This window comes from Vanderwaltozyma polyspora, genomic scaffold (assembly GCF_000150035.1).
Source record: "Vanderwaltozyma polyspora DSM 70294 KpolScaffold243 genomic scaffold, whole genome shotgun sequence".
Taxonomy (NCBI): domain Eukaryota; kingdom Fungi; phylum Ascomycota; class Saccharomycetes; order Saccharomycetales; family Saccharomycetaceae; genus Vanderwaltozyma; species Vanderwaltozyma polyspora.
The window spans coordinates 1-14109 of record NW_001834514.1 but is presented as its reverse complement, the minus strand read 5'-3'; the positions used below and the strand labels follow the sequence as shown (position 1 = coordinate 14109).

Sequence of the window (14109 nt, the reverse complement as noted above, 5' to 3'; positions counted from 1 at the left end):
GACAAGGAGGATGAATTAACCTCATCTGAGGAAGAAGAAGAAGAATCCAACAGAAAGTCTGATCATAAAGCCTCCAAGAAGAGAGTTCTTGATGACGACAGCGAAACTGAAGAAGATAGTAAGAACAAAAGCAAAAAGAGTAAAAAAAACAAATTAAAGAGTCTCCCATTATTCGCATCTGCAGAAGATTATGCTAAATATTTAGAATCTGATGATGAATGATTGATAGTTACCCAATGCTGTGATTCATTAATATATTTACTCATCGATTCATTATCCTTGAAAGAAAATGATTTCTTTTTACAAGCTAATCAGTTTGAAGTTGATGAATGCATTGTACTATCTTTTCGATTTTATCCAAGTCTTCAAAGTGGTTAGATCATGTAATTTTCATAGAGTTACAAGATAATTTTTGTATAGTAAGTTAGTTATTATAATAACATAAATTTAAGTTATATTTTAAAGATGAGAATCTGGTTACAAGTTAAATGAGAAGAAGAGCATGACATAAATGCTTATTTGGGAGAAGGGGGAGGATGATGTGGATATTGAGGTTTTATCCCAGTGACACAATACGCTCCAATGGCAACCATTTTCTAGGATAGGAATTTTAGTATACAGCCCCCTTGTTTGAAAATTAAAAAGAAATATAAAATCAAAAATTTCAGAAAACAGAATTGATATCTTATCTTATCTTCAAAACTGGCCAAAATATTTAAAATCCATGTTAGATCAGATTTCCTAATCCAAATAGCATTTGATGAAACCAAATTCTTTGTTGGGAAAACAAAACCAACAATTCTTTATAATATCACTATGGTGATAGATGTTTCATGTTGAAACATTTAAATTTTTCGTTTTTATGTTTTTTTATAAAACTACTTATTCTAGTAATGAGGGTTTACCGAGATTTCTCAATGACATTAATTTATTCATGGTAGCAACAATAACATCGTTATAGGAACAGTTGATATTTACTGTAAAGGAATTTAAACTTACTCTACAACTGCTAAAGATAGAAATCATGTTATATTTTTGCTATACACGGTAGGCCTTACTTTGAAGAGTTAGATATCAATTGCTCCTATTACTCATTAAAATAATTTTCATGACAATAAACTAATTGGAAAAATAAATACAGACATCAACCCTTAATGTACCGATTTTTTTGGTTTATTGCTTTCAATTGTTAATCGTAAAGACAGTTCTGATTGGTTTTTCAAGTCTTGACCGTATAGGTCTAGTTTGTTTAGTATTGAAGAGTACCGTAGGCAAGTTTATAAAGTACTTTTTTCCCCCTTCAAACGAATTCAAGTAGAAATAAACAAATATTACTCGAATAAAGACAAGACTATTATTATATTAAATCGGAAAACTATCTCTTATTCTAATTTTAAATACGGTTACGGATCTTGATGTTTATAAAATCCTATAAAATCCTACAAAATCCATTGTCTCTTATACTTACCAACTCTTCTAGTTTTGGCAATTTCCTTAGATGAGTAATGATTCCGCTCCAGAAGAAGGGTAAATTATGAAGTAGTGTACCTTCTGAACAAACCCTGTAGAAAATAAAGGGCCAGACAATAAATTATAATAATTAATTGTCTATATCCGATTTTTATCTTGAACAAAATATACTGGAAAGAACATCAAATCTTTAAACTGGGATATCCACTCTTTAAAAATAGTGCATCCAAAGATGGAATATTTTAAAAAGATATTTTAAAACATGATAATCCCAATTTGGTGAATAAGTGTCTCAGATATTATATTTCTTGGTTGAAGTTTTTATTTTTACTCATCTTTCAAGAAGTAAAAAAATAATACTAAAAATTGTGATAATAATTATATTCAAAAATTCTATTTTAAATCTTAATATGCATTCATGAACTTATTACACAGCATTTCAAAGCCGAATACACATTCAACAAGATAAGACAAAAAACATCAACCCATATTTCATTTCAAACATATGAACCCAAATCTAGGCAGTTTCTACTGATGTATCTTATGAAATTCTAGCCTATGATATGATGTCTTGCTTGGAAAGAAAAAAGATCGACTGTTAAAAATGGATGTATAAAACTTAGTTAGAGTTGTCCGAAATATCTACTGTTGCTAGTCTTTTTAGCTTCGATTAAACACCTCTAATTCAATCTCTTCTAATTAATATGTAAAGGACAGCAAATTAAAATTTGCTGTCTAAATAATTTCGAAACTTCGAATTTGTTCGTTCTCAGCTTCAGAGATCAGAACAGAATAGACCTCATTTTGAAGAAAAATTAATGATATAGTACAGAAATATTAAAAAACCACTGTACCCAGTATGAGTATTCTTAAGTATACACGTAACACACTTTATTGTTGCAATTACTCAAGTGAACATAAACCATTTGAATTTCCTATTAAATGCTGCTGTATCTTTTAAATGAATTAATTGATTCGTTATACTCTGGTGCAGAAAGATTTAGAGTCAATTTGGACAGGACAAGAACGTCCTAAAGCAGTTTACCTCTCTTGAACTTGGACCATAAAACAAACTAAACTAGAACTTCTCAAGAACCAGAAAGGGCGTACAACTTTGTCTGTATCTTTAAGAAGACAACAACCATTTTTATTGGTAGTTAGTGATACAAGAAAAAACTACGCATAAGTGGCCTAAGTAGTAGTTATATAACTGGAAAAAAAAGTCAGGTTATCAGAACTTTTAGTTAAATCACTAGAGAAAGTAGTTACAATATCCTTGCTGTTAGACTGCTTTTCACACAACATGTGTAAACAAGATATTAATAATAATTTTAGTTGTACAAGAATTTTTGTCTTTGAAGAGAATGTTTTAATGAAAGCATTTTTGCTTCGATACAACTTTTCCCACCTTCAATTAAAATTTCCTGTTTTAATATATGATGACATTCTTGATGTGAGATCATATGGAAATACCAAAAAGCAAAACAAACAAACAACGGTTTTGTTGAATAGGCATTGGCCTTAGCTAGTCTGGAAGCCTGTGTTCTAGAGATATTGTGTGAGTAGGGTACTTTTTCACATATTTCCTTTATATTTTGATGTTTTTTTTTTTTCGTATCTGAGTAAGTGTTACTGTCTAGCAGATATTTTCTTGTAAAGTAGGCAGTTGGTTCTGTTTAGGATTTTCTTTTCTATTATTAATCTAGATTCATTAAGAAATCTTGGTACGGTTCTTGTTTTGGGAAACCAGAACCAAAATAAAAAATATTCGGATTTGAAATTGAAGTAATAAAGCTGAATTTTGGTGTTACACCGCGTCATTCATCATCATCAATAATCTAGAGAGATGCACATCGACTTCAGTTTTCTGGATCTTGTCTGGTGTAATTTATTTATTTATTCATGCATTCACGTTATGTACGCAGAGAACATGTTTTGGGAAAAATAAATTAAATTACATAGAATAAGAATAAGGTATGCATTTTCTGATGATGTAACAGATTCCGCCTTTGTAACAATAAATTTGTAGCATGGTTAAATTTATAATTTTTCCCTCAGTTGTTTAGTTCATTGTAACCTAGAATAATTATCTAGTCTTTTAATGGGAGGTTTCCTTTGCCTGAATTCGATAGAGGTGTCATGGTATTAATGTGTAGATACCTTTTTTAGGGTGGCCTAATATCGTAATCGTAATCTTGTTTGAATTTAATTAAATTACTACAATAACACAAGAATAGAAAAAAAAAAAGATAAAACAGGAGAAGAAGACTAAAGAAGATACATACAAATCATCTTATTCGTCCTCTATCAATCAGTATCAGTCAAAAGGAAACAATTTAAATTAAAGTAAGAACAATCTATGCAATCTCTCTTTCTTTTCTTAAACAGTCAGAATAACTGTCAGTGCAATTAGTATTATTATAATTCTTATTACTATTACTATCGTTGTTATTATTTTTACTTTACTTTGCTTTTTTTTTTTTTGGTTTTTTAACCAGTTTCAACTGAAGCCTAAAAAATATATAATAAACATCAATTTACCAATTTACCTCTTCACATCTTTCCCAAATTAAGGAAAATAATATAATATTAAATTTAAATACATACAAAAAACCTCTTTTTTAAACTCCATAACCAAATACTCTAACAACAATAATTATCTTTTATATTTCTTAAGAGATTCCTTATCTGATACGTTATCTATCAGACACGCTAATTAACCAAACTTTTTTTTTTTTGGTGCTGAAGACACATACTTTTCCCCTTTTCGCCTTTACGCTCCTCCATCTATAACTGCTCGAATTCGAATTCGAATCTAAAATTTCAAGTTTTAATTCAAGTTCAAAGCTCAAGTTCAAGTTCTACTTCAAATTCGAATTTGAATACACTCAACTATCTACGAACTTACAACAGCCCATCTTTCCCGTTCCATTCCCATTCCTTATCCTTTCGTTTCTCATCCACTGCCCCTCTCTCCCCACGCTGTGTGACATCTCAATCCTCTCTATCTGGTATCTCGCTTCTTTCAACTGAACTGATCGAAAGATACTTTTTCCATTATTTTCTTACAAGTAAGGATTCTAGCAAACAATTTTTTTAAACTTCTATTTCGATTTCGATTTCGATATCTGTACGTTGTTTTTTCAGGCAGACAACCAGGAAGGACACACTGACATACTTGAAAAGAGTTCAACATCTGGAAACAGGCACACTTTTTTCTATTTCTATCTCATCACCATTTTGGAATATCTGGACTAATAATAGTCAATTGAGTTTGGATTGATAGAATATACCTGTTCGCACGCCCTTTAATCTTTGTCAATTTATTGAATCTGTATCCATTCGAGACTGCATATTTCAGTAATTGTTTTTAGATTAGTTACATTTTGAATGGTATTGAAAATTTAATTGGTGCTACTAGATCGAATTTTTTTTTTTGGGCAATACTTTAAAAGAGGGAAACTCGACATAATATTACAAGCCATCGTCCCAACTCTAACAAGTTTCATTCTGTTTCGTTAATTTAATATACTATGCAGACGATACAGAGACTTTATCCAAGTGAAAGAGAGATCGAGAGATCTAAAGATGTAATAGATGTGAATTCATCGTCTAGTGAAGAGGATAATACGAATAGTGCCATTACTTCCAGCAACGAGGTTGTAGGACCCACTGATGAAAACCTTGATATTATGGAAGTGAAAGTTTTCGATGTATACATGGATGATGAAAAGCATGTCATGCGTTTACCTCCTGATATTTTCACTTATCAAAATAAAAAGCATAATGGTAACAGTAGTGGTAACAATGACGATAACATCGAAGATGATGTAGAATTGTTAAATACTGGTTTAGGTAAAGATTCAACTAAGCTCAATCGCGATTTCTTTGAAAGAATAAAATCAAAGAAAAAAATACCAAATGAAGAGAAATTACGTTTATCATTAGAAGAAGAAGAAGAATCTTCAAGTTCCAATAAGTTTAATACCCCAATCACAACTGGTCTAAATTCTTCCAATTCATTATACCTGAATGACAAATGGCCAAGTGCTGTAGAAAATGCATTCTTAGATTCTTTAAGATTGATTACTAAAAACGGCACTTATAAAATTAAAATAATGGATAAAAATTATGGCAGAAATGAATTGATCTCATGTTATATAAAATACATGACTGGTGAAGTCAGAACTAAAAAACAAATATCTTCTCATATTCAAGTATTAAAAAAATCAATTCATTCAAAGATTAAAAGTCATATTAAATTAGATAAATTGGAAGAAGAAATGTACGAATTGATAGAAAATGGCGCTAGACATACTGCTGAATCAAGTAAAAATTTCTATAAAGTTTTCCAAGAAATTATCGGAACTTTACAAAGACCAGATAGTGACGGTACTTTTAAACCTGGTACTCCTTCTGCTTTATCGTCAAGTTTAATCACACCACTAACTACAAGTCAATTGATACAAGATAGAATAATTCCAACAACTCCTTTAGATCATGCAAAGGTAATTTATGAAAATTTAAAAGATTATAGATGCATTCCAGCTAAGAGATATTCAAAAAATTTCTCTAAAGTAAAAGCTAAAAAAGTACAATTACCAGAAAAAGTCTTATTGAAATTAGCTAGAGACGTTGAAAAACAACAGAGGGATTTAATAAGTAGAAGTTATTCAAAAAATCAACAGCAGAAATCGGTAAATATGCCTTTAACTATCACTCCAAATTCACCAGGACAAATGATGCCACCAAATATGAATATGAATATGAATATGAACATGAATATGAACATGAATATGAACATGGGTATGAATAACAACGGTAACGGTAACAATATGAATAACAACATAAATAATAATGGTAGCAACATGGGTATTCGTAATGTTTATTTCCCACAACAAGTAATGTCACCTATAGGACGTTATCAAATGCCATATCAACAAAATATCGAGGTGGATAGATCACAGATGCCACCACCAATGGTTCCACACCATTACTTTGGCCAATCTCAATACTATCGCTCCCAATCACCACCAAATTTTAATGGTAACCGAAGATTGATTTATATGGGTATGGGTATATCACCAATCAGAGAAGATTTCATAGATTCACCTTCCAATTACGGTTTCAGATAATATACATATATCAGCTCATCCCCATATTTGGTTCCAACTCCTAGTCATGATACATAAATTTCAAAGAACACTTATAAAATATTCCATAAATGCATCTGTTTCAAACTTAAATGTCCACATAGTAATTTTAATTAATTATATATAATTCACGAACTTCAATCAACAACGAATTTAATAAATGAATACACTAATAATTATTTTAATTATTTCTATATAGTAAGTTCTTAATATGACAGAGTTAAGTTGTCTTCTTAAAACATCATCCATCACAAGAATGTACAAGGAAATCCGCATTCACATATAATGCATCGATTTTGAACTTTTATATCGATAACTCTGATGTTCTTGTATCAACTGTTGTCATTAAATAGTTGGGTCCAGTCCTAGTAGTTAGAATTCATATAAAGAGAGTTCGAAAGAGACTGACATTCCTTATATTTCATTACATTACCCATTATCTTGTTAGAGCATGTGACCAAAATTTTAGACAGGAGTCTTTTTCCATGGGGAAGGTGTATTTTAGAAACAGCCGTACAATAATTAAAGATGCAATGTGCTAATAAATGTGGAAAGAGTCGGAAAAATAGAAATGGTGTTATTCCAGAATGACAAATCTAATTAAGTCATCGAAAGATTTATTATAATATAAAATGGATGAGATTGAGAAATGTTGCGATGGTTATGAGATTAATTGTAAATTGTTATTATATTATAGGTTATTTGAGAGATTGACAATCAGTCAAGAATATTGTTTATACAAGTATAAAGTAAAGAAATTGTTGGAACTATTTTTTGGGAAGAGAACGGTTTTTTAAGAATATATTGTTAAATGGGGATGATTAGAACCCAAAATTTCCAACAGACGTTTAGAATGTTGAAATTGAGCAAATCTATTGGTACCAATAGATTTTTCCAAAACTCTTCATACCATATCCTTTCAGGCACTAAAACAGCTAAAGAATTGAGGGTGCAAGCTTTTAAGGAAATCGAAGACATTAAGAAATTGAATCCAAATTTCAAACCTACTTTAAAGATTATTCAAGTAGGCAGCAAGCCCGATTCTTCAACATATGTTAAGATGAAATTGAAAGCTTCAAAGGAAAGTGGCGTTAATTGTATCTTGGAACATTTACCAAAAGATATTTCCGAAGCTGAATTGCTTAATAGAATTGAGAATATCAATGCTGATAATTCAATTCATGCTCTATTAATCCAATTACCACTTCCAAAACACCTAAATGAAACTTTAATTACAAATGCAGTATCTTACACAAAGGATGTTGACGGGTTTCATCGTTATAATGTTGGTGAATTATCAAAAAAAGGTGGCGAACCATTTTTTTTGCCTTGTACACCAAACGGTTGTATGAAATTGTTACAGGAGGCTAACATCGATCTATCAGGTAAGAATGCCGTAATTATTGGAAGATCTGATATTGTAGGGACTCCAATGGCTTCTTTGTTGAAGAACAAGAACGCAACTGTTACTGTTTGTCACAGTAGAACTAAAAATATTGAAGAAATTGTTTCAAAAGCTGATATCGTAGTCGCTGCTTGCGGTAAAGCACAATACGTGAAAGGAGAATGGTTGAAAGATGGTGCAGTAGTTATAGATGTCGGGATTAATTATTTACCTGATTCGACAAAAAAATCAGGTCAAAAATTGGTTGGTGACGTCGATTATGAATCTGCTAAAAAGAAAGCTTCATTTATTACCCCAGTACCTGGTGGTGTTGGACCAATGACTGTTGCGATGTTGGTACAAAACGTGTTGACCGCAGCAAAGAGACAACTGTTTGAATCTGAAAAACCGCCGCATATAACTCCACTTCCATTACATTTGAAAAGGCCTGTTCCATCAGATATTGATATTTCAAGAGCTCAACAACCAAAATATATTGGTAAGGTTGCTGAAGAACTTGGCGTTCGAGACAGTGAATTAGAATTATATGGCCACTACAAGGCCAAGATATCCTTGTCAGTCCTGGATAGAATAAAAGATCGCAAAGATGGTAAATATATTCTTGTTGCTGGTATTACCCCAACTCCTTTAGGTGAGGGAAAATCGACCACTACTTTAGGATTGGTTCAAGCTCTAACCGCTCACTTAAAGAAACCATCAGTAGCAACCGTTCGTCAGCCATCAATGGGTCCAACCTTTGGTGTTAAGGGTGGTGCTGCTGGAGGTGGGTATGCACAAGCAATTCCTATGGATCAATTCAATATGCACCTTACTGGTGATATCCATGCAATTGGAGGAGCAAATAATTTATTAGCCGCAGCAATAGATACAAGGATGTTTCACGAAAATACTCAAAAGAATGATGCAACATTTTACAATAGGTTGGTTCCTAAGAAGGGAGGTAAACGTACATTCACTCCTTCAATGTTGAGAAGATTACAAAAATTGGGAATAAATAAAACAAATCCTGATGATTTGACACCAGAAGAAATCAAAAAATTTGCAAGATTGGATATTGACCCTGAGAGTATTACCATCAGGAGAGTTGTTGACATCAATGATAGAATGTTAAGACAGATAACAATTGGTCAAGCTCCGACAGAAAAAGGTCAAACAAGAGTTACTGGATTCGATATTACTGTTGCTTCCGAATTAATGGCGGTTTTAGCTCTATCTAAAGATTTAAAAGATATAAGGTCCCGTATTGGATCAATTGTTATTGGCTCTAATAACTCCGGTGAACCAATTACAGTAGAAGATATTGGATGTGCTGGTGCTTTAACTGCTCTATTAAAGGATGCTATCAAACCAAACTTAATGCAAAGTTTGGAGGGTACCCCAGTCATGGTACATGCTGGTCCATTTGCTAATATTTCAATTGGTGCATCCTCAGTTATTGCTGATAAAATTGCGTTGAAGTTAGTAGGTACTCCTTTGAATAAAAACGATGCGGAACCCGGTTACGTTGTTACAGAAGCTGGGTTTGATTTTACTATGGGTGGTGAGAGATTCTTCAATATTAAGTGCCGCTCTTCAAACTTGAAACCAGATGCTGTCGTATTAGTAGCTACTGTAAGGGCCTTAAAGTTACACGGCGGTGCCCCTGATGTGAAACCAGGTCAACAATTGCCTCCTGAATATACGGAAAAAAATGTTGAATTGGTAAGGAAGGGTGTTAGCAACTTATGCAAACAAATCGAAAATGCTAAATCATTCGGGGTTCCTGTTGTTGTTGCAATCAACAAATTTTCTTCCGATACTGATGCTGAAATACAAGCTATTAGAGATGCTTCAATCAATGCGGGAGCTGAAGATGCCGTAGCAACAAATCATTGGGAAGAAGGCGGTAAAGGTGCTATTAATTTAGCAAAAGCTGTAATTAGAGCATCTGATAAAGCTTCTGAAGTTAAGTTTTTGTATGATGTCGAGGCCCCAATTGAAGAAAAGCTAACTACAATTGTACAAAAGATGTATAATGGTGCTGATATTGAATTAAGTCCCGAGGCAAAGAAGAAGATCGAACTATATAAATCGCAAGGATTTAGTAACTTACCTATATGTATTGCCAAGACACAATACTCACTTTCACACGACCCAAAACTGAAAGGTGTCCCAGCTGGGTTCACTTTTCCTATTAGGGATGTTAGAGCATCGATAGGTGCCGGTTATTTATACGCCTTGGCCTCTGAAATCCAAACTATACCCGGCCTTTCCACATATGCTGGTTATATGAATGTGGAGGTAGATGAAGATGGTGAGATCCAGGGTCTTTTCTGAGATAACAACATGATACTTGAAAGCAGATAAAGTTACCATGAAGTACAAACTTTATCCCTGCATAAATCTGTGGTTGATATTCATATTCCTAATCATAAAATTAATTAGACTCTATGTATATTAATAGTTTATTCATAAATCGCTAAAGTTCAAATGAATAGAACTTAGCAAAAATAGTACGTCGAATGTATTAATAAAAAATATTAAGTTTCTCATGTGAACAAGACCAATCCTAATAGAAATTTAACAATGGATTATAAATATAAATTTAGAAAACTTATGTATTTTGTGATACTATAGATACATAGATAGATAGTATGAATGATGGAAATCTATATTAAATTAAACTAATTAAGCGTCTTCCTTCAACAAAGCTTCTCTCTTTTCAGCGATTCTTTGAGCTCTTCTTTCACGAGCAGCTCTGTTCTTCAATCTTCTAGCATCAGCTTCTTGTTTCAAAGCAGCTTCACGTTGAGCATCTGCCTTAGCTTGGATGATGTGTTCGACCAAAGCTCTCTTGTGCTTGAAAGTGTTACCCTTGGCTTCCTTGTACAAAACGTGATATAAGTGCTTGTCAATCTTACCAGCATCACGGTACTTAGCCAATAATCTTCTCAAGACACGTAATCTTCTGATCCAGACAACTTGAGATGGTAATCTAGCTTCCTTGGTACCCTTTCTCTTACCGTAACCAGTGTGACGACCGTTTCTCTTGGATTCGGCGTAAGCTCTAGTTCTGGATCTGGAGTGAACAGTGACGGCCTTCTTGACGATGGTACCATTCTTGACCAATCTTCTAATAGATTCTCTGGAGTTGGCTTGGGAAATTTCAGAGGTTTCGTTTGGGTCTAACCAAACCTTTCTCTTACCAACACCGATGACAGAAGCGGCAAGTCTCTTTTGAGTACGTAAGTTAGCCCTGTAATTAAAACATTAAATTGAAATAAAATTGTTAGTATAAATAAAATTCGTATTATATTCAATCAAACCATTGGAAATGACACATGTTTTTTACTTAAATTAGCTGGTAAGTAGAATATGACTATCCAATCCTACTTGCACATTCACAATCCATTTTTGCTTTGGCTAACATCCATTTATTATTTTTATAATTAAACACCAATTTCCCTTTAATATTATGATTAGTTCCATTAAAGTTTAATTTTGAAACATTTTCCCATATTTGAATAGATCTCCTAGTTTTTGGATAAGTACTAGAGTATTTGTTTAACAATACATCTCATTACAATTATTTGTTCCTTAATCATTTATCTTACATATATCATAGTAATAGCAATATCAACAATCAGTAGTAAATTTTAGGTGTAATTTATTATTCTTCGATTTCATACATATTTGGTTCTCATAGATTTCATCTCAATTTATTTTATTCAATGATAAGTCTAGTTATAATTGGAAAAGATATGTGCATATTCTCTATAATTCAATTTCAAAAAATTCTATCTGCAATTTTCCAATAGTCGACAAAAGTGGTACACTTTCAGTGCTTAAAATCATTCATTACATACATTTTTGTTTGGTGAGCTTCGAATATGGTCTCTTTAATAGCAAGTAACAAGAATATATTTAAATGTACATATATGTTTTATTTAAACCCGTTTTGAATTTGAGCTTCTAATCTAACGAATATTCATTCTTGGGATATTCATTACAGAGCAGAGCAAACTAACTACACTATCCAGTGGTAAGTGGTCTAGCCGGTGATGACATAGTACCAAAGAGTAAACCAAATTAGATAGATACTGTTGATGATGACAATGATTATGATGATGAGGATGAGGATGGTGAAGGTCTTGCTGGCAGTAGGCTAGTTCAGAGTAAGATTAAACATGAAACGGGTTTGGAAACAAATCGAAATAAAAACGATGATGCTGACTTAGAGAAGCCAGGACAAAGTAGCAAGATCATAATGGAATATAGTTGAAATTGCTGTAATTGCCAATAGTAAGGTTAACATCACCATCAGATTGAACGAGGTCAAAAGTTTCATGCAATATTGCAATTCTGTGATAAATATCAAGAAAACATTATGATGAGTGAGTGGGTGTGTATTTGAAAAAAAACAACAAAATTATTTTTAGACAGAAGAGGTCTCTCCAGTGGGAAATCAATCTTTCTCTAGGCAGAGCATTCTCTCAATGTTCAGCCTGGAGGAAAGAGGAAGTTGGAAGTAGGCCGAAGGAATCCGATCTAAGTTATTGGGCCTTATGGGCACTATGGTGCTGCTTCTCACAAGGCGAAAGGAAATAGTGAAGAACGACATGAACAAGATAGAAAAACATTTGGGTGGGTTGGAAGGTATACCAAAGAGGATAAATTTACACAAATACACACACTACTGGGTAAATAATTCAACATGTAATCATTATTACCGGAAGTAGATACCATAACTAGCATAACCTAGTGATTAGTTATTCTCTATCTTCGAATTCACATTTTCTTCATCTGGTTTGTCTTCACCAACTACCAATTCCAATGAAAAAAAGTTTCAATTTGATTATTTTGTTTTTTTTGGAAATAATTTTCAGTATACATTTAAGGTGTGCGGATGGAGAACAGTCACTTGAAAGTTTTTGAAAAAACAAAATCGGTCAATGTTGCCCGGGTAACGTTTGAACTTTTCTTTTTTTCTTTTTTCAGCTTTTGGAAAATTTCGAATTTTTGAAAAATTTTAATTTCAGAATATCTCAATAATGGTTAGATCCATCGCCATAATATGCAATTGATCTCAGATGAGATGAGATGAGATGAGATGAGCAAAGTGTTAATAGTTTTGACTGATGTACCCTTAGCGGCAACTAGAGGGATAGGAAGGATCTAGAGTTTAGATAATCATTTAAACTATTTGTAATTCTAATTAGTATATTTCTTAAATTATTTTATAAATCTTATAAATCTTCATAATTTCTAGAAATTGACAAAAGACAAGAACAATATAACCTAAATCAATATGGCTAAATCATTACGTGCAAGTACTCGTCTAAATGCGAAATCTGTTATTCGTAAGGGTGTATTCCAAAAGGTTGTCGATGATAGAGCTTCAAGAGTTGCTGATAAATTAAAGAAAGATTTGATTAATCAAAAGTTAAAAGACTTGAAGGAAAAAGAAGGTATGGAAATCGATGAAGCTACTTTATTGAAAAATGAAGAAGAAGCTAAAAAGGAAGCTAATGATAAAAAAGTCAGCACTTCTGGTTGGAGAGATGCTAGACACCACAACTATAAAAAGGCCAAACTAGGTAAGAATAAAAAGAAGGGATCTTTTACAAGATTCTGAATGAAAAATAATATAAACGGAACAAGACGCTTCTGATATCTATTTATTTTCCTTGGGCAATAAGAACTCAGATCAATTCCCAAAATACTTTTATAATCATTATAATCATCATTACTTTAGTATTCATTAAACTTAAATGAATATTGTATATTAGAGGTTTTTTAAGAAGAAAAACTTATGCTGAAATTGTTTTTATTTGACTAGAGATAAATTACTAACTCATTCTCAAAATAATTTATACTTTATTCTTCAGCATCTGTTTTATAATTAATCATTCAATTAAAATAGAAAGGCGATTCTTAGCAACTATATGTATTAAACTTACACGCATATATATATGTACTTTATAGTAATAAACGGGTAATAAAATTAAGTTAATAAAAAATCAATTCTTTTATCAAACTTATTTAAAGTTTCCATACAACTGCTAGATGGTTAAGTACCATTAAAAAGTAATAATATCATCT

General features: G+C 32.2%; 4 protein-coding genes across 4 annotated transcripts; 3 read left to right on the top strand and 1 right to left on the bottom strand.

Annotated features, from left to right (window-relative positions):
* Positions 1-5003: 5003 nt before the first annotated feature.
* Positions 5004-6605, top strand: Kpol_243p4 (uncharacterized protein; the record flags this gene model as incomplete). Its single annotated transcript, XM_001642298.1, has 1 exon — positions 5004-6605. The coding sequence occupies one exon, from the start codon at positions 5004-5006 to the stop codon at positions 6603-6605; it is 1602 nt and encodes a 533-aa protein (XP_001642348.1).
* Positions 6606-7434: 829 nt separating this feature from the next.
* Positions 7435-10344, top strand: MIS1 (trifunctional formate-tetrahydrofolate ligase/methenyltetrahydrofolate cyclohydrolase/methylenetetrahydrofolate dehydrogenase MIS1; the record flags this gene model as incomplete). The annotated part of the gene is made up of 1 exon (XM_001642297.1): positions 7435-10344. The coding sequence occupies one exon, from the start codon at positions 7435-7437 to the stop codon at positions 10342-10344; it is 2910 nt and encodes a 969-aa protein (XP_001642347.1).
* Positions 10345-10695: 351 nt separating this feature from the next.
* Positions 10696-11875, bottom strand: Kpol_243p2 (60S ribosomal protein eL19; the record flags this gene model as incomplete). The annotated part of the gene is made up of 2 exons (XM_001642296.1): positions 10696-11263; positions 11874-11875. Coding segments are annotated over 2 exons (570 nt in total).
* Positions 11876-13315: 1440 nt separating this feature from the next.
* Kpol_243p1 (uncharacterized protein) lies at positions 13316-13642 on the top strand (the record flags this gene model as incomplete). Its single annotated transcript, XM_001642295.1, has 1 exon — positions 13316-13642. The coding sequence occupies one exon, from the start codon at positions 13316-13318 to the stop codon at positions 13640-13642; it is 327 nt and encodes a 108-aa protein (XP_001642345.1).
* Positions 13643-14109: the final 467 nt, after the last annotated feature.